Source organism: Oenanthe melanoleuca, chromosome 1A (genome assembly GCF_029582105.1).
Source record: "Oenanthe melanoleuca isolate GR-GAL-2019-014 chromosome 1A, OMel1.0, whole genome shotgun sequence".
In the NCBI taxonomy this organism is placed as follows: Eukaryota; Metazoa; Chordata; class Aves; order Passeriformes; family Muscicapidae; genus Oenanthe; species Oenanthe melanoleuca.
In genome coordinates this window covers 57,987,676-58,007,946 of record NC_079334.1, presented here as the reverse complement: position 1 = coordinate 58,007,946, position 20,271 = coordinate 57,987,676, and the positions used below count along the sequence as shown (strand labels likewise).

Sequence of the window (20,271 nt, the reverse complement as noted above, 5' to 3'; positions counted from 1 at the left end):
TGGCATTCCCTTAGCAATTCCTTCTATGAATTTCATTGCTTTTAATGTGCATTTTAAAAAAAGAATATATATAAGATTGGATCATTTTATTTACTTAATAAAAAACAGAAACTAAAACAAGTTTAATACTGTGATGTCAAGAATATGTTGAATGGGAAGCTGGGCAAAAATTGATTCTGTAACCAATACTGAAAACACAATGCAGCTAAAAATATTTGCTTTTCAGGATTGTTTTATACAATTTTACATTATCTTTTAGTAACAATGCACAGCAACCAGTGAACCATTTTTTCTCATTTTTCCATTAGCTATCTTCAGTTAAAGGACATGGATCATTTACTTTTGGACCTTGGGCTCACATACAGCAAGAATTTTCAAAGTATACAGGCAAATTGCAGTTATTTAAGTGAATATTTATTGGAAATTGTAAACAAAAAGTTATTGTGCCTGGTAAAAATGTCAAAATATGGCATGTAATACTACCTTCCTTTCAAGACATGGCCTCTTGCTGTTATTCAATTAATGTGGAGCTTGTGCTTGAATCCTTTTCAGGAAGCATGGTGGGAGGACAAAGAAAAAGAGGAAGACTAAATCAAACCTATGCTGTGGACAAAGAGCAAAAGCCACGCACGGCATGGAGGCAAAAAAAACACCCTGTCAAGCTGCCCCTAGCCTGCAGAGGCAGAGAGCAAGGCAGGCAGGTAGAGGGAACAGCCTTTCGTGCTCTAATCAGTACACTGTGTAGAAACAGAACCAGACAATAATGTAAATTGGAAGGGATCCCTGAAGGTAGCTGAACAGAAGTTTTTGGGATGGCCCATTATTGGAAGTGTTCAAAGTCAGTATTTTGAGCAAGCAGATCAAGTAAAAGAAAGGTGCCCCTGCTCGTGTCAGGGTGCTTGCACTAAATGTTCTTTGAAGGCTCCTTCCAACCCAAACTGTTCTGAATCTAAGTCAAGACCAATATGAAAAGGTGAAGAAAAATTAAAATTAAAGGCCACTGTCTTCAGTTTAGACATCTGAATATTTTCAACACTAGTCAACACAACAATTCCAACCTTAGCATCTTTCAAATCCTATTAACAGAAATATAATTTGCAAGGTGTAGCTAACTGTTAACTATGTTAAAAATATATAAATGCATCACTTATTATTGTAATTCATGGCATGCAATACTTTAAACAATAAACTGTGAAATGGATTTTATCATAAATTTTCCTATGGGCAGATTCCCAAAGCCATTCCCAATATTGGTAAGCTACTCCCTCTGCTGGATAAGCCAGTATGTGACTGCCATATTTTATTTCAAGTAAGGTTTGCCTTTCCCCCTCCCTTCTTCAAAGAAACAGACAACCTCGTCTCCTTTGGTGTTCTGAAAGTTCTCCAACACAAGAAATTCCATCTATCCAGTGATATAATGGAATGCAGTGCCTCTGTTTAACATTTGAGTATATTAATTAAATAAGGAAGGAGTTGTAACACCTCGTCTTGCAATCCTCATGCAAATACTCTTCAGTAATGCTTTGGAAACAATTGTGTCAATTATGCCAAGCAATTAGGTCTGTAAAAGTCTGGCTGTTTCTATTACACTTTTACAAATCTCTCAGCAATATGAAAGAGTCCATCACCAATGTTTCCACACATTCTTCTTAATACCACTTTAGCCATTTACTCTTCATGGCAAAATTAATTTGGGCCCCAGGGCAGAAAAATCTTAGGCCAGCTCTTCGTCCATATTTAATTATAAGATTTTAAGAATACAGCTACTGACTACAGTGAAGTTGTCACACACAAGAGTGTTAGCAGGGTTACAATTTGCCTGACTGAATACTGTTTAAAAGCAAATCTGAATGAGAACAGACAGAAATCAGACAGGAAGGAAATTCTCAGATGCAGCAGACAATTCTAAATTATTTGGACAAGATTTGGATTTCAACTTGTTTGGAGCATGTCCAAACCACAACCTCATCTTAAAAAGACTTAGGCAAATGGCCATATTAGAACTCTATATCCTTAACTTTGAGACTTTGTGTATAAATGTTCAAAGGTCTCATCTTGGCTTTGATGTTCCTTAATAAAAGAACCAGTATCATCTAATTTATCTTCACAGAAGCATACCACAACTTCATAAAGAAATTAAAAGATAACAAAATTAAATAAATATGGCTAGATATCAGCAAGCAACAACCTCTAAAAAACAAGAAAAACAAGGACAAAAATATATTACACAGGGTAATTTTTAACTGGTTCTTTTAAAAAGAGTCTTCCTTTAATCTTACCCTTAATTCTTTCATTTATAGTTCATTAACTTAATGTCACTGGTGCTATAATGCTGTTATAGCTATAATGCTATAACTTTTGCTTGGAAGTGTAGATATGAGCTGTTTTTTAAGTGCTGAATCAAGAAATACACCTCATGCTGATACATCTTGTATTTTATTTTTCTGTGTGAGAAAGCAAAGAATGATCTAGAGACAGGCTCCCAGAAGTACTCAGTCTACATGGCAGCACTGCTCTGTAATTATTGTAATTGGCTCAAGCTTTCTTTATTAGTACTTCCATGGAAATCCTAGCTGTAATAGCTGATTGAAAATGGGGTCTATTTTGGCAGCTTGCATATATCAGGATATCTCATAAACTTACATTTGTGTATTGTGCTTTTTTTGTTTAAAGGAAACTGAAAAACAGCTGCTGCAGATTTGATTACAAGCAGAGGTGAACATGACAAACAGGGAAGAAAATACAGAAACACAGAGAATCACATGACAAATTCTGAGGGCAAACCTACCAACCCTGTTTTCCCCACAGCTCTTCATGCTGTGCCAGTTTTACTCTGACATTTTATGAAGTCTATTTAGTCCTGTGCCAACAAGAATACCTAATCCAGTACCTGAAGCATGATCCAATGTCATCCTTATGACTGACAGGCCATTAGAATACACGGATTGCATCCACTGCTCTCATGAGGAAGGAATTACCCGGCTGGAATTTAGAGGTTTTTCTGTAATTAACGCTGAAGAAATTAAATGTATAAGGGGAAGTGCCAGTGCAGTTCACCGGGTTCGTCTTCATTTCAATCCTCATTTTAATACAGATTATAAAGCAGAATTACTTCGTTCCATCTTGTTTATGTTCTTAAAGTTTTCATAAATCGTTTGAATCATGCTAGTGACAAAACGAGCAGAACAAAATCATGCCCCGGGCGAGCAGAGAGCAGCGGGAGGGGTATGAGAGGCACAACGAGCCGGGGCCAGGGCTCTGCTGAGGGGCGAGGCGGATCCTTCGTGGGGGAATGTGGTGGACGGGTCCCTGCCACGGGTTTTACCGGGGGATTTTGTGGTCCCACCGGCTCCAGCGGACCAGGCAGCCCGGGCACCCAGCGAGTGGCGGAGGGCCAGGGGCGGCAGAGATGGCGGTCCCCACGTTGGGGATGATGTGCCCCCTCAGGGGCTGCCATGGCGCAGGACCGCCCTTCCCACCAGGGGCCCCCTCCCCGAGCGGGGAGCGTGTTCGGGAACGCGCTGCGGGACCAGGCCGGCCCGGCAGCGCGGGCGATTCCTTCCTGTAAAACAGAAACTGCATCGCATCGGTGTCACGCAGCGGCGGGACCTCTCCCGCGCCCCGCACACGGAGCTTTGGGCTCGGCATTCCTGCAGCACCTCAAGTACACCCCGCGCCCGGTGCCCGAGGGAAGTGCCGAGCCGCGCCGGATGGGGCGGTGGCTTCGGCGGGCGACGCAGCCGCGGCGATGTGGGAGCCGCGGGGCGCGGCGGTGAGGGCGGCGGCGGCGGCGGCCCTGCTGCTCGGGGCCGGCGCCTGCTACTGCCTATGGCTGCTGGCGGCGGGCGGGCGGCGGGGGCGCCGGGCAGCGGCCGCGCGGGGCCGGCCGGCAGGTGAGGGGCATGGCAGGGCAGGGCAGGGCAGGCCTCGCCGCTGCGGTGTGCGGCGGGGCCGGGGGAGGCTCCGCGGGGGCCGGGGGTTCCCAGCCCGCGGCCCTGCAGCGCGGCTCTGCTCCCGGAGGCGGCTCTGCGCCCTGCGAGAGGCGGCGCCACAATCCTGCGCGCCAGCCCTGCACAGCCGTGCGAAGGCTTGGAGCACTCTGGAGCGTTGTTTATTCTTAGAAATGCCTAATTGCTTTTTTTTTAAATTTATTTTTTTAGAAGTCCCTCAAAGCAGATCAGTGTGTTTATTTATGCTATTGCAGTTATTTGTGTTCCCACTGTAATTCAAAGCGAAACTTGAGTTTAGACGTGGTTGAAAAACGATTTGGTTTTTGAAGTGAGCTCTTGGATCATCATAATTAATACTGATCTTTTTTTTTTTTTTTTTTTTTAAGCCGAAAGAATACGGTAATGTTTGCCGGGTCAGATGGTGGAAGTAAAGCTGTGGAATTAAAAGCACTGGTAGCTTCTCAGATGTCATGTCTTGTAAGCTATGACTAGTCCAGCAGTCATAGATCAGGTCTCACTGCTCTTCAGCTGGCTAAATAGTTCTGCCTCCAACCTGGCTGAAAATAGCCTTTGATGGCATTTGTTGCCCTTTTATAAAGGCCAGGTACTCCGTAACATCATCCTGACTCAGAAGCAGCCTTCTGTTGTTTTGAGTGAGGCCATCCATGAACAGCAGTGTTCTAACATTGTGGCTGTTACTTTGTCAAAGCATACTAGCAAAGTGTCATTATTATAATTTCTGGAAGTAGGAGTCTCTAAACTGGAACTTTTGTTTCCTACGGTGCCCAGACAGATTTTCACATTTCATTTCAGGGAGACAAAAAAAGCCTCTCAAACCATGTTTGGTGAATATTCCTAATAATTTTGGGGAGAAAATTTGCTATTGGTTAACCATGAAGCAACATGCCTCAATCTCTAATCATGTGTTCCTTTTATTCTCGACCTTCAAAAGAGGTAATTAGAGGACTCAGGAAAAGGATGGAAATCTTAGCGTCATAAAACAACAGTCTTTTTACCATGACATGATGGTTGGGCACAACCTTAGAACAATGTGTCCTACAACTGAGAGCTAAATTTCAGCTTTGTAAAAAATATTAAGTAGCACTAAGTGAAATGTCTCAAAATTAGTATCAAGTATTTCATTTCTAAACATTAACAGACAGCAGTCCTCCAGTGTCAACCCCTACCATGGATGTGGATGCTCTACAGAAACTTATTCATTTGCTCCAGGCCACAGATGATCCATTAATTCAGGAGCAAGCTTTAATCACTCTCAGCAACAGTGCTGCCTTCTCTGTAAATCAAGTGAGTATTGTTCTGTAGAAAACAACAAAGTCCAATGCCAGCCAGTCTGGCAGAGCAGAGCTGCTGTTTTGCTAGAGTGACACAGGACTGAAAGCTAGGATAGCTTGTGCTCTAAAATCCATTTAATGTCTTGCCTTAATTTCTGCTAGCCCAAATAATATAATGACCAGCTTCTTAGAATTTATCAAATCATAATGTTTGGACCACTTCAAGTCCGTACAGAGTCCTGTACTTCAAAAGTGCTGTAAATATATCTTTTGTCGCTTACAATTATGTAATGTTAATGAAAGGGTTGAATACTAGGTTAAATACTTTCTGGTTCAGATCTAAAATTTAGTGAGGTGCACTATATTTTTTTACCCCTCACAAAGTTGTGTGCTGTTTGCACATTAGCAATTTTACAACTATTGAGGTATCTCCAAATCATTTCAGTACAGAATGCAGAAAATCTTTGAGCTGGATGTCGATTTTTAGGCCTTTTTTTTAACCTCCAAGGTCCCACCCTACTTACAACAGCTGTCTATTCTGGCTTCTCAAAACTGCTTTCTTAATGTAATTCTCATAGAACAGAATGCAACTGGGGCCCAAAGTCCATTAAAAATTTTTTAAAGCAGTAATTTTTTTTAAAGACAGTTACAGTCTAAGTGAGAAAGATTAAAACAGTAATAAAAACAAGTGTAATGGAAAAAGTTTCAGAACCTCTACTATAATAGTATGATACTGCATCTTGAAATTCTGTCCTTTTCAAGCAGGACTTTTAGGTACTGCTATCTGGCACAGTTATTCTATAAACTTATTATCCTTTAATTTAATTTTATTTTTTATAATTTAAAATGCTTTAAGCATGCTTTGAGGACCAGATTTTAAAAGCAAAGGTGATGTGCAATTGGCAAATAACAGCAACTAAAAACTTTTTATTCCTAAGCAGGACCCTTCTTGTTTCAGTAGAAGCAATAAAGCAGTATCTGCTAAAATTCTCTTTAAGCAGAACAATCAGTTCTGGAATTTTTTATTTATATATTTCATTTTTGTCAATATAGAGATTTTGAGGGAATGCTTCAGCTTTTAAATTGAATTTTAAAAAACACCTATTAAATATCTTCTGTATTTCAGGATATAATCCGAAATTTGGATGGTCTTTCTGTTATTGGAGGGATGCTCTCCAACTGCAGTCCCAAAGTTAAAGAAAAGGCACTAAATGCACTTAATAATTTGAGTATGAATAGTAAAAATCAGGAAGAGATCCAGGTAAGATTCTTAATGGGAAAAATCAAAGTAACTGAGGCAAAGAAATAGTACAGGTCATTGTATTTGTTAAATACAAGACAGAATGCCTAAATGCTTTGATGGTAGACATACAAGTCAGCAGATCTGGATGACTGAAAGGATAACTTAGAAATGCACTGCTTTGCTGGCATTTACATTTAAAATAAAAGACAGGAACCTATGCAGTTTGTGTTCAGCTTTCACAAAATACTATTAACCAGAGATTGTGCTGCTAAGATTATGAGAGGTAAGATGATTTCCAAATATGCCTAGAACATCACCAGTGGCTGTTTAACAGAATGGATTGCAGACTGAACTTGCCAGGACTCATTAAATGAGAGAGAAGAAAAGAGTAACTGAGCCTCTGGGTTTTTATGAGACAAATTTTTCAGGTGATATTTCCACCTTAAAAGTGTGTATAAATAACAAGTTCCACTGGTAAATGCAGTACATGCTATGGATAGGAAAGAACTAAACATCAAGAAAAATGAAATGTATCTGATTAATCAATAGATCAAGAAGTGTCCAAGTGGTGAGCTGAGGCAGATTTGAAGACTTTAACTAGTTTGCTTCAGTAAAATAAAAGGTAAAAAGGTAGTGTGACTGTATGTGGTATTTTGCAGCATCTTTAGCAATAGGCAATTTTTATTAAATAGTGCTTGCCAATATTTGTCTAGGTGTGTAATTAGAAAATAACTCCTTTGGTAAGGGTGAATTATTTTTTTCTCAGTTAGGACTCCAAGATTAATTGCATACTGTCATCCAGAAGAAAAATTGGTAGAAATAATAGTTAATATCAGTTGTCATCGCTGTTCCTACAGTGTGCTCCCGTAAACTGGCCACATGGTTGGGAGAAAGGATTTAATTTCAAAGCTTGGCCTTATCTTGTTCTCAATATTTAAGATGTTAGTTACTTGTAAGTGAATTTTAAAACAACTCCTTAAAGCAGCTGTGTCACTTCTGAGATGGAGCCAAAGCAATTTACGTTTTCAGAGCAAGTTATGTTTCAGGAAGATTAGTGAGCATAATGCTGTATGGTCTGCTTCTGTCATGCCACTAGAATGTTTGAAATATTCAAAACAAAAAGGTACTTGTTTCCAAGAACCTTCACCATTCAGCCAGGTATTTCTATTACTGTAGCTAGGCCATTGATACTATTTGTGACAGAAAATACGCTTTTATCAAAAATTGTTCTCTCTTTATTTCCTCCCCCCTTTCCCCAGGTATTTATTACACAAGTTTGTGGGACTGTTGAGTCAGCTTCCCTGAACTCTGATGTGCAGCTAGCTGGACTCAGGCTGTTGACAAATATGTCTGTTACCAGTGACTACCACCAAAAGATGGTAAACTCAATTCCATGCTTTCTTCGTTTGCTTTCAGAAGGAACTGAAAGGACACAGGTACTGGGTAGTGTTATTTTTACAAGGCATTTATGAAGCTGCTTTACTTGCCTTGTTTTTTACTGATTTTAGAAAAATTGTTTAGATTGTGCTAAGAAAACCCAAATATTCATTAACGATACAGATTTTTATGCACTAAAATATTACTTTCACAATATAAATTCAAAAAGGGGGAAGGGAAGGGAATCTTGGTAGTGTAACCATCAGGCTACTACAGCTCTACCAAAGCCGTGCAGGGTGCATTGTGATTGCCCTTTGCCTTTGCCATAGCAACTCTAGAACTCTCTTCCACTCTAAGCATTGCTACTGCATCCAAGAGCAAGGAGAACCTGCATGGAAAAGGCTTCACTGACACATGAATCTCTGTAGGGAAACATGCCAAGCAGTGATCCTAAGTTATAGACTTTTACTCCATTATGCTTATCTCTGGCAACCTTAGTGACTGCAACTGGAAATTGTGCTTACTTGTCAATTATTGTAATACTGAAATGAGCTTCAGTTATGGACTACACTCAGCTTTTATTCAAATGTTGTGGTACTATCAGTGTTCATGGTTGCTCTATCACATCAAAACCAGTTTTCCAAAACACACATTTCCATTAAACATTGCACACCTACTGTACTTAAGTACAGGAAGTAATATGGTCTTTTCCTAGTTTAAAGACAAGCACAAAGGTTTATTTGTATATGCTTTGGATCATTTTAAATAGTAGTACTTAACCAGCTTCTTTGTATTTTAAAAATATTCTGCATTTGGCTTACTAGGATTTGTTTATGGTTTTACCTTATTTTGATGTTGAAGTCAATCTATATTTGCTTCTAACATGTCTGTATCTTGGTTTTCCCTATACCAAAATACTCAAGATTAGTTAACCCATTCTACCTTTTCCTCCCCAAGCCAGCTTTGACATTATTGATGCCCATTACAGCTGTACTTACTGTTTTGGAGGTTTTAATGAACTTGTATATTCCTCACTTCAGATTCAAGTTTTGAAAGTACTTGTGAACTTATCTGCAAACCCAGCCATGACAAGACATCTTCTCAGAGCTCAAGTAAGGTTCTTGCTACTTCATTTTATTTTTAGCAGGTATACATGTGTAGCAGTTTAGATATTGAATGCACTAGAAGAATTAGAAATATATATACAATTTCAGAATAAATTCTAGACACTGGTTGGTTAAATTCAGTATCTAAGTGCACATTCTTTCACAGGCTGGCTTTATTCCAGAGGGTAGTGCAATACAGATTCTGTACTTGCAGAGGGACAGGCACAGGGCCTGTACAGCTGGAGACTGTTGGTTGTACTTTCTGTGTACCATTCCAAATAATGATAACTTGCAGCAACCTGTTCTAACCTTCCCTTTCTACCAAAGGGGTAGTACCATGAACTAAAAAAAGCCTAAAACTTCTTTTCCAGATACATAGTCAGTATATAGATTGAAAACCATCAAATAGAACCAGTACTGTAAGTGATCCTTCTCAACTGCTATTTCTATAGCCAGTATACTGGACCAAACCTAACAAAATTCCACTGGAATCACCACCCCTTTATTCAAATATACCCATAAAACTGTTGCCTCTAAGTGAACTTTCCCAGTGCATTTACTTATATCTTCATAGAGATATTTGTATGACATTTATTGTGCTGGCCTTGGCACACAGGTTTCTTTCAGTTTCATTTCCTCCGACCAAAACAGAGTCAGGGGCTGGAAAGTGCTGCATCCTTGTTCCCCTCCCCAAAGTAACTTTCTTAAAACGTGCAGTGGCTTTTACTTGTGGGCCATCTGCCATGAGTAAAGCTAGTCTAGATAATGCTATCTTTTAATTTTTCAAACAGGGTTAGGGTAGCTAAATATTCAGTTCTCTGTTAACTGTATCATATTTTTCATTTATGGGATATGCTAACAAAAAACATTCAGGGCAAAATCAATGTGGCTGAGAAGGAAAGCAGATCCTCTCTTCCAAATGGGAATTTTCCAGACAGACACATTTTGAAGACTCAAAATACAAAGCATTTATTAGCCTGTTGATGCACAGGCCAGTCTTCTAGAGAGAAAATTAAAACTTTCACACTGTGCACTGATCAAGGAGTTCACAGTATTACGAAGTTCTGGGATTTCCTACAATTTCTGGTTTAGATGCACATTATTTTCTGTTTTCTGAAGTTACATGTACTTACTGCTGGTGATTAAGTATGGAATATTTCTTCAATATCTTAGGTGCCATCATTGGTGTTACTTTTTGACAACTGTATAAACAGAGATATTCTGGTTCGAGCCCTGACATTTGCAGCAAACTTGAAAAAGAACATGAACGGTGAAGAAGGCACCATGATTGAAGAATACAATGAAAACTCAATTTTCTTCTCACTCTGCCGGGACTCTGCACCATTCACTCAGAGACTGGCATCTTTGCTGCATCACCCTGACACAGAAGTGAAAGAACAAGTTGTGAGAATATTAACACAATAGTGTTGTTTTCCTAAAACAGACTGACCTGATGAAAATATCTAATCTTAGCAATATTATGCTAAAAAAGCCTGCAACAACTAAAAAATACAACAATGACGGCGGTAAAAAAACCCCCACCCTAAATACTAGCATTTTAATAGGCACAATTGATTTACTACAAAAGAGAATGCAGTGTGTTTAATGTAGAGAACATAACGGATTTTTTCTACAAACAAGAGAAAAGCAATAGCTTAATTATTACAGATAAACAACTGCACAGTTGTTACATTTATGCAATGGGGCCAAACAGTTTAAAACATGAAAACACTCGTAATGTAAAGTGAACATTTTGAATTAATGAATGAAGTGAATGAAAATATCCTTCCAACACTTTTTTTTTTTTAACTTTTTTTTTTTACTTTAAGTATTTACAGATGTTGAATAAATACCTCTTTACAATTGCACATTAAAGATTTAGCAATTGGAGATTAGGCATTTATATTTTACTATTCTATTAAATTGGTACAGCTGAATCTTACAAAATACTATTAATAAAAACAATACCAAACTGGCATTGGCTTCCTACAGAATTAGTATCTTCAGTGAAAGCTGTATGCTAAAGTCACCAAACCTAGGTTTTTCATCTTACCCGTATGGAACTTATTTAAAAAGTCCATTCTTGTATGCTTAGTATATCCATTCCATTTAGCCAAACTGCAGTGCAATTAAGTACAACTGTGAAAGGTTTCTACACTTGAACAAAAATTGAAAGGATTTTGTATTGATATAAAACTGTCACTTTAGGGAAAGTAGACACATTTAAAAAAAAATTACTATGAGTCAAGGATTGCCTGCAACTGTAATTCAGCATTCTCATTCTTATTTAAAAAAATGTCTTACAAGAGTAGTATCACACATATTTTTGAAAACCTTCCAATTCCGTAACAGGCTTGAGCTTCCTCTCCTTGGAGGTCTTTACTCATTTTTTTTTTTTTTTCTGCAACTGGAGCATCGTTGGAATGAGTGCTTCTGCAGAATTAGCCCCCATAAAGTTTTAGTCATCAATCCAGCATTAATTCAAAATGAAGTGGAATCCATAGAAACATCACTGTAAAAGAACCTGAACAGAGTTTCATTGATGAACAGAAAACATATTGGAAAATACTTCTAAAACCAAAGTACTGAAAAACTTCCACTACAGAGAAACAAAAAAAGGCGTCGGATGTAAAGGCTAGGAAAGTTTTCTACTTTGTTCCATTTTTAAGAGAACTGCATCACCTAAACTGTTACCAAGTGCTTCATCTTTCTAATTTAGTATACTCACTCTGCTTGTAAGAAAACATTACTATCTTCTCTTTTTGTAATGCAATAGATACTTATTTTCAGGTCACTTTGTAAATAGCTAAAACTGCAAGAAAAACATGACCTTGAAACTGTGACACACCATGCCCTGATCAATACAGGGGTAAAGCTACACATATCTAATTTATCCACATAGGATAAATATGGAATACAGTTAAGGCAGAAATAGAAGTTGGCATGATTCCCAGTCCGAAACTTGACAATTGCTACATTGACAGTTAACTTCCTTTTCTCCCTCTCACTGCTCCTAAAACACAGTAGTTTGTAATAAGCAAGTTACACTACAATCACTTAATGTTTGCAATTTTTTATAGATTTAATGTTTTCTACTACTGAATTTTCCAAGAAAAATAAGGACTAGGCCAGACACTAAGAATTTACCCACTCTCTTCTCCTAACAAGACATCAAGACCAGTCTGTTCTAAGTTTCTTAAGCTCAACAACAGAGATGTCCCTTTCCATGTTTTCCAGCCTAAAAATAAGTTTTTCAAATATCATCTTTCTGATAGAGTTGATCTCTTAGCCATTGCTTTGACAGCTGAGAGAAACAAGTGACCTTTTCTAAAAATACATGAGAACTTACTACAGTGTTATCTCGGTTTTCTTTTTCTGGTCTAGAAAGAATTATTTTTAAATGCTTTCTTCATAGAGCAATGCTGTTGTCATGTTCTGAAATCATGCAACACTTTCCAATGTGCCTTTATGCAAAGATGTCTCATTTTTTTACCACCTACCCCACACACTTGGTAAAATCTTATCAGCACCAAGCAAAACATAATGGTCACCATTCTAGGTACAAATGTGAATTAACAGATCTAAACCAAAACATGTCATTACTGACATCTAGTTTCTGATCCATGTAACTCAGTATTTCTCTGCTCTGTGGTTGCTTATCTACGTATTCTGTATTTTAGTTTCACTCTTTCTAAAGTACATAATTTTACAGAATAACCTATTGATAATTATAAAAACAGGAAAAGAAAACAACCCACAACAAAACCAACCTTAAATTTGTAATTGAAACTTTTTGCAGCTTGGTATCCTCCACAAAAATTACAAACAGATTATATATATTGTATCACCCAAATTGTGATAATACCAGAGACTTCCTCTGAAACACCCTCAACGCTGAATAGCAGGGTAGTTTTAAACCAGTTTTGGTAACTGTCTACAGTTAAAAGATTACCTCAGTTGTTCCTACCATGAAATCTCATTAACTAGCTTTCATTAGTTGCCAGAAGTTCACACCTTTGAATAATTATATTGTATTATTATATAATATATTAATTATATAATTTATATATTATATATAAATTATATAATTTTTATATGTATTTATATTTGTGGGATATGAAAATAAAATGTACATCAAGAGCAAAAAAAAAAAAAAAAATCCCAAAACCAACTCAAATAACCCACAGACCAAAAGAAATCATAAACAAAACATGATTTGCCAATGAAATTATGAAGTAGAATAACAACCCTTTTTATGGCAACAATAGGCTTTAATTCTGTAAATTGGCAAGACAATTTGATACAGACACATTTGGCCAAGTTTTATAACACTGAACAATGTTGTAATCTCTCATTCAACTTTAAAATTATAGGGAAGCTATTAGAAAAAATACCACAGCCCTTGCTTAAGACTTTCTACTGAAAAGAAAAAAAAGAGGTACTTAGTAAAAGGCTGAGTTCACAAAAACAAGTGACACTAAGAGATTTTTCCACTTCATGTGCTGCAATTGACACATTCTGACCTAACTTAAAAACATAGACAAAACAATAAAAGTGTGCATACTCTGGCCAGCAGTTAGTTTTACACATACATGATGCAATATTAAACTATCTATCTCTTTAAAAGGCACATTTCTTTGATGTAAAATTCAGCTTCTATGGTTCATTAATACATGAAGAGTGAAACAATTTTACCATGCTTATGGTTTAATAACACAGCTGTATTGGAAGACTGCACCCCACAAAACATACAGTGAAGCGATCAAGGTACAGGGCGTGATCTGAAGACTAACATGTCAGAGATGACAGTCTAATAAGGAATAATTCAGCCATTAATCCTAAGAATATGTTCTGTGCTGAAGTTATTATTGCTGCTGCAGGTAAGATGAAGAGTTTAAAAATATTTTTTTTTTTTATCAGTGGTGTACCTCAGAGCAAGTTATTCCCAGACAACACTTAATATATAAACCACTTTTAGATCACCTCTCTAAATTTATAAACAATATAACTAGTAAAATTTGTCATTAAATTGGTATGCAAGCTTTAATTCTGAAACAAAGACAAACCTGGCATTTAGAAATCCAATTCAATCTTAAAAATCTATTGTGTACCTACATTATTATATTATTGTAACATTAATTGCTAGTTCAAATCAAACAGGGCTTACAAGGAACTGACACTGCTTCAGTTTTCATTTTTATTCAAATTCCGTGATTCTCCATGGTGCAAGAGAAAGAAGTCATCTTTTTTCAAGCCATATCTTTCAAGAGCTTCATTCAATTTAACCGGAGGATCCAAGTAATACTGAAAAAAAATGAGAATAATGTGAGTGAAAAGATACCACTGTAACATTTTTTGAGGGAAAAAAAAAAAAAATATCACTGCTTTAAAAAACGGGGGGAGGAGAAGGATATTTGTCAAATTAAAATGTTTGGGTTCATGTTAAGTTTTTGAACGATAAGAACGCTGATTTACAACTGCAGAGTAACTAGCAAGGCTCAACCTGTCAGCAAGATCCCTCCGGAGGAAGCTCCGGCCGCCAGCAGCTGGCGCTTCCCCTCGCTCTGTGAACCCGCGCTAACAGCGGTCCCATCGGCTCCCTCTCAAGTTACTGCGGTCTATTTGTTACATTTTCGAAAGGCTTCGTCAAGCAGCAATCATCATTTTTGTGCTCCTAAATACACAGTAACATTTGTACCGCGGGCACAGGGGACAGGAAATGTCTCTAGCCAAGCGTTTTATGCCCCCTCCATGCTCTGCCACGGAGCTGCAGGATGAGCTGGGAGGGAGCATAGACGGGACAGAACATTTGACAGATCAGGTGATCACACTATCACGATTGAATTAGGAGATAAAGTGGTGCAACTGATGGAAAAACAAGAGTTGAAAAACAGCTACCAGACAATATCAAAGCAAATGTAGATACTTCCTATTCAGTGCATTTTTAGTTTCTGTGAAGGTATCTGGGTAACCTTATTAGATCTGTGGATTTGGTGGGGGGGGGGGGGGGGGGCGGGAAGGGTAGAGGGGAATAAAATATTAAAGAAACATCAAAAACTCAGAATAACTCAATTTCTTCATATCCTTTCTGGTTTTAACTTTGAATCAACTATTAAAAATAATGTTTATATATCTACTAGACAGACATAATAAATACGGTATTGACCTACAGGCATGCAGTTCTTACTATCTCCAAGTGATGCGCCCCTCTTTTTATTATTGCATAATGTAATGCATAATGCTGAATAATACTGCATGTGTCCTCATCTGTTATGTTCCTCAGCATCTGGATGTCAGAAATCCTCCACATTTGCTTCAGTAACTCTGTACTTTCTTAATCATGGAAATATTCTGTGTAATTGGTTATGAAAAGCTAAGCATTGCTTTGAACAGCAGTATGTAGAGTAACAACTTTTCACTCATACAAAGTTCACATTTTAAGTTTACATTTACAGATATGGTAGGTTAAACTGCACAAGCAAAGCTTCACTAATGACTGTCTAGTCCTTGGAAATATGAACTCATGTTTAGTGTTGCAATTTACCTCGTTTGCTAAAGCAAAGGTCCCCCAATGAATTGCTACAGACTTCTTTGCTTGAACATCAATATGGATTCTTACTGCTTCTTCAGGATCCACATGCTGGTATTTCATAAACCACCTACCAAAACAAAGAACCACTTTTCTTTGTTACCCAATTCAGTGCAAGATTTCTCCTTTACTTCCATTGCAAAGAACAAAAAGAAATATATATGCTCACCTAATAAAAAAAATCATTAGCATATACACCTGGACAACATACAGAACACTCAAGACGAGGAAACTAACATATACCAACATACCCATTAAACAGCAGTTCATTTGTTGTACTCTTTTTTTGAAGGATTTTTTCTTCTCTCTATTTTCAGTAGGTAAAGGACATATTACCCGTGCCCTGAGGCATTAAGGCCAAAACTTTAAATCCATCCCTGAAAAAATTTTATGCTAGCAGTACACACCAAAAAGTGTGTGCTTCACAGATAGCCCAAGGGAACAGGCAAAGAGAAGAGAGAACTTGACAATTCTTGAAAGATACCAAAGTTTTATCACACTATTCAGATTCCCATCTTTTTTTTCCAACAGGCTCTCGTTCCAGCATTATATGAGTACTATCACCTAAATGTTTTGTCCAAAAGGAGAAAAGTTTGCTCTCCTGAGCAAACAGATCTTTCATATTCTATAACCAAGTCATCTTTGTCTCCAGGTAAGTTTTTAAATCAGGGTTAAGACTGAAGCAAGAGAAAAATGCAGCAAATGACATACACTGGAACGGGCTGGATTAAATGATGCCGTTTCAGAAAAAAAGGCACAGAGTAATTCCAGATTTTTACTCAACATTTTTAAGGAAAGAAAGGGATGTTGATTCATCCTTGCTGTCCTTAAGTCTGAAGTAAAAACTATTCAGAAACATCACACATACACATACTTTTTAATAAAGTACACCTATAGTTTTAACTTCTGGGTGCATTTTTTGTCATCATTTCATTTACGTATTTTGCTCAAACTGATTTTCCTACCTTGGCTCATAAGCTCCAATGGGGATGGCTGCAAGATCGAAAGGTCCAAACCTTTTACCTATTTGTTCAAAAGCAAAACAATATCCAGTATCTCCTGCAAAGAAAAATCTATTCCAAGGTCCCAAGACAGACCAGCTGCCCCAGAGAACCTTGTTATCATCTGTCACAGTCCTTTTGCACCAGTGTTGGGAAGGCGTGAAGACAAAAGTTACTGCATCATGGCCAGGGACACAGTTCTCCTCCCACCAATCCAGTTCAATCACATTCTCACAACCACATCTCTGCATCCACTGCAGGAGCCCCAGAGGCACAAACCAGCGCAGCTCACTCCCAAAGCGTTCGTTCAGACCGGCCACCGAGTTGTAGTCCAGGTGATCGTAGTGGGTGTGGCTGATCAGCACCGCATCTATCTTGGGCAGCTGCGCTATTGTGCACGGAGGCCCTCGGAAGCGCTTGGGACCCAGCAGCTGAATGGGGGAAGCTCTCTGGCTGAAGATTGGGTCAGTAAGAAATACGAGTTCATCCATTTCCACCATAACTGTGGCGTGTCCCAGCCATGTGACTCGCATACCAGCTCCTGTTTTCCCAGCATCTTCTGGCGTTTGAATAAAGTAAGGTTGTAACAATGGAAGTTCTTTGTCAAGTTCCTGGCAAAAAAGAACGCAACATGCATGAGAGATTTCAGAATGTACTTGGCCATGGAATAAAAACTGCATACAAGGCACAAACCAATATAGTCAATACTTGTACTTTGCTTGTGCTTCTATGCAGAGAACTGCAACACACACCAGATGCCTTTTTAATGTCCATTTTCCCAGCTACTTCCTCTTAATTTCATTCTAGGTTTTTGCAACATTTACACTTTTCTGTCCAGAAAGAGAAGAGAGTATTTCACCAGGCCAGGAGACCTGACAGAGTCTGGGGGCATTACAATGAAAGCACCGCAAGGCACTAACAGCATCCCAGGAAGGAATTCCTCCACCTGAAAAAGAATTTGTATACACACACACACACACAAACTGTTACTTAACAAATACTCAGGTTTAGCTTGTGCAACTAAATTATGCATCCTGTTAAGTCCTAGCACAAGTAAGTCACAGGTGAAAGAAAATGCCATGTTCCCCAGCTACACTCCACAAAAGCTCTGCTAGCTTTTATCAGGCCTTCTTCTCTGTCCTCACTATATCTAGAAGCAGCATACAAAGGTTAATCTCACTCAGCTAATGTTAGCTATTATAATTCTGCCTTCCCATCCTGCCAATAATTTAATGAACATTCATAAAAATAAAATAATTTTTAAGATATACCTTAAGGTACTTAGAGATGCTTGGTTATGAAAAGGTTGCTCCACCTCCTCTCTTATTCCAGCTTGACAAGTTTTACAGTCCCTACTTGAGTATGACAGGTCAGAGAACTGATCTGACTGAAAATTAATCCAGAGGTAAAAAATACACAGCTCTCATTTTGATTAGCTCAAATTTGACTCTGTGTGTACCCTCAAGCTGGCACAAAGGAGGCCATGGCTGTACATTACCTACTGAAACTCACTGCCCAACCACCACTCATTCTCTCATTTTGAACCAGAGTTATGCTCTTCATTGCGGTTTGGTTGAAGTGCTAATGCAGAAGTTTTGTGTGTAATAAATAAGAGATTTCCTATTAAAAAAAAAAAACAAAAAACAAAAAACAAAAAAAAACAAACAAAAACAACCCACTAGAGAATTTTCTCAGAATTCCTGAGCATCTCCAGCTTGGCCACAATGTGGCTAAGGCTCTCCTCCCCAACACTTATGGTCTGAACTCCTCACATTGCTTTAGAAGAATTTTCATGTGCTAGGGCAGCTTCTAGACTCCTAACACTCCTCTCCCTCATCATCACAAGTGTTCCAGCACTTCTGGTTCCAAGTCAAGTTCTGCCTGCCATGGCTGCTGCTCTCATTCTCTCAGCCCAGCACAGATTAGCACTATCAGTGAGTTTATACAGAGCTGACCTTGTGCTCCTTTAAAAGTCCAGCTGATGCTGTGACAGTTTAGGACTCCAGGGGTTGCCTTGCTAAACCAGTCCTGACAGCTTCAGGGAAGTTACTTTCTTCACAATATTTTATTGATTTGGAAGGCATATGTTGGGAAAACCAAAGCATGCATATCTCCATCTCCCTGCAATTCTGCTGTAAATAATAAAATATTCATGAAATTGCTTCTTCTGAGAGCTAATGGACATGTTTACTGAAGAAGTTTCATTACTGTCTCCAGGAATGAGCAATAGATAACCTTCTATAAAGTTGAATATAAGGTTACAATACAACTATTGAATAAGTTGAATATAAGTACAATACAACCCCTTGGTTCATACAAGAAAAGTAGGAGTCTTATACTGAGATAAATGGGCTTCTCCAAAAAAGAAGCATATTTTTCTTATCTCTATTTCATTTTAAGAACATGGGAACAACACTGGCCACAGAAGCACATACTATGACACTTAAATTTTAAAAAACAAGAAAGATACACAAAACAAACATAATACTCAAAAATGGAAATTAGGATAAACCAACAAATTACATATGGTTAAATAAACAAATCTGATTATATCAAAGAAATAAAACTCAGATATAGAACTTAATAAATTGTTATAATGCAATTTAGGTCAGTTAGTACATTTTTTAATGGAAAATGTTCCTTTTAAGTAGCTGGTTTTAACTTAGACTACAAATTTTCTCAGAAACAAATTAATTCACTTATTTTTGCTGGCATTTGGCACAAATTAGGTTTTTTTAATTAGCTTTATGCAATATTAATAAACAATATTAAATGGATGAGGAACTGGCCAATTGGCAAAAGTGAACAATAAGTTCTTAAGTGGGACTCTGACATATTCTACCAAGTTTTACCTGGGGTACAGTTAATTTTCTTCCCAGTAGCACGTATGGTGCTATGTTTTGGATTTGTCCTGAAAATGTCCTGCTGATGGCAGACTAATGTTTTAGCTATTGCTGAGCAATGCTTACATAGCATCTCAGCCAGTTGACTGGGGCACACAAGAAGCTGGGAGGGACACAGCTGGGACAGCTGATCCCAACCCACCAGAGAGATATCCCATACCATATGACATTGCACCCAGCAGTAAAATCTGGGGTAAGAAGGAGGAGGTGGGGGACATTCAGAGTGAATGGCGTTTGTCTTCCTAAGTAACTGTTGCATGGGATGCAGCCCTGCTTTCCTGGGGATGGCTGAACACTTGCCTGCCCATGCAAAGAGAATAAATTTCTTAGTTTGCTTGTGCATGCAGTTTTTTCTTTAACTATTGAACTGTCTTTATCTCAACTCACAAGCTACTTGATTTCTCCCCTTTCAGTTCCACTAGGGTGCAAGCAGTTGTGGGTGGAAGTGATCAGCTGACTGGGACTTGGCTGCCTAAAGCAACAACATATCTGCACTACTAATAAAGGTTTTACAGGGATTGATGCTATCAAGTATTTACAACAGTCAATTTAAAAGTAGAACTAATCACTATAAAAGGCATTTGTAAAAGTCACACAGACAGGAAGATGGATAGATTGACTGACAGTTCAAACAACTGCTATCCTGACCTATTTAAATGAAGTTCCATGAACAAAAGTTCAAGACAAACCAAGAGCACAAAGGCAGTGTAACTTGTGGATCTCGTACAGAGCTTGGGCTGTTCAGGTTTGTGATACACAGGTCTCTGATCCAAATCAATGATTCCTCAGAGGATGAGATCAGAAACCAGG

General features: G+C 38.2%; 3 protein-coding genes across 5 annotated transcripts in view; 1 reads left to right on the top strand and 2 right to left on the bottom strand.

The window, feature by feature from the left end:
* The window catches only part of FBXL13 (F-box and leucine rich repeat protein 13), a 62,240-nt gene extending 59,341 nt beyond the window's left edge, over positions 1 to 2,899 (bottom strand). Inside the window, 1 exon segment of the mRNA XM_056482064.1 lies at positions 2,891 to 2,899. Coding sequence (XP_056338039.1) covers positions 2,891 to 2,899 — 9 coding nt within the window.
* Positions 2,900 to 3,612: 713 nt separating this feature from the next.
* Positions 3,613 to 11,219, top strand: ARMC10 (armadillo repeat containing 10). 2 transcript variants are annotated; one of them, XM_056507265.1, is made up of 6 exons: positions 3,666 to 3,893; positions 5,110 to 5,255; positions 6,369 to 6,503; positions 7,745 to 7,921; positions 8,903 to 8,974; positions 10,142 to 11,219. In XM_056507265.1, the coding sequence occupies exons 1-6, from the start codon at positions 3,749 to 3,751 to the stop codon at positions 10,391 to 10,393; spliced, it is 927 nt and encodes a 308-aa protein (XP_056363240.1). In that variant the 5' UTR covers positions 3,666 to 3,748; the 3' UTR covers positions 10,394 to 11,219. The 2 variants fall into 2 exon arrangements, with proteins under 2 accessions (XP_056363250.1, XP_056363240.1); XM_056507275.1 differs by lacking the exon at positions 8,903 to 8,974 and having other exon boundaries at positions 3,613 to 3,893.
* NAPEPLD (N-acyl phosphatidylethanolamine phospholipase D) overlaps positions 8,976 to 20,271 on the bottom strand; it is a 26,441-nt gene continuing 15,145 nt past the window's right edge. For both annotated transcript variants that reach the window (XM_056507242.1, XM_056507250.1), the window contains exons 3-5: positions 16,523 to 17,169; positions 15,513 to 15,627; positions 8,976 to 14,272 (exon numbers count right to left, since the gene is read on the bottom strand). In XM_056507242.1, the coding sequence (XP_056363217.1) occupies positions 14,153 to 14,272; positions 15,513 to 15,627; positions 16,523 to 17,169 (882 nt within the window). In that variant the 3' untranslated portion in view covers positions 8,976 to 14,152. The remainder of the gene's footprint in view (positions 14,273 to 15,512; positions 15,628 to 16,522; positions 17,170 to 20,271) is intronic.

What these genes read in the sequence shown, in the direction of transcription:
- ARMC10 (XM_056507265.1), top strand. Translation starts at nt 3,749, where the DNA reads ATGTGGGAGCCGCGGGGCGCGGCGGTGAGGGCGGCGGCGGCGGCGGCC. An exon ending in CGCGCGGGGCCGGCCGGCAG is followed by an intron (nt 3,894 to 5,109) that starts GTGAGGGGCATG and finishes AAACATTAACAG; the next exon opens with ACAGCAGTCCTCCAGTGTCA. An exon ending in CTGCCTTCTCTGTAAATCAA is followed by an intron (nt 5,256 to 6,368) that starts GTGAGTATTGTT and finishes TCTGTATTTCAG; the next exon opens with GATATAATCCGAAATTTGGA.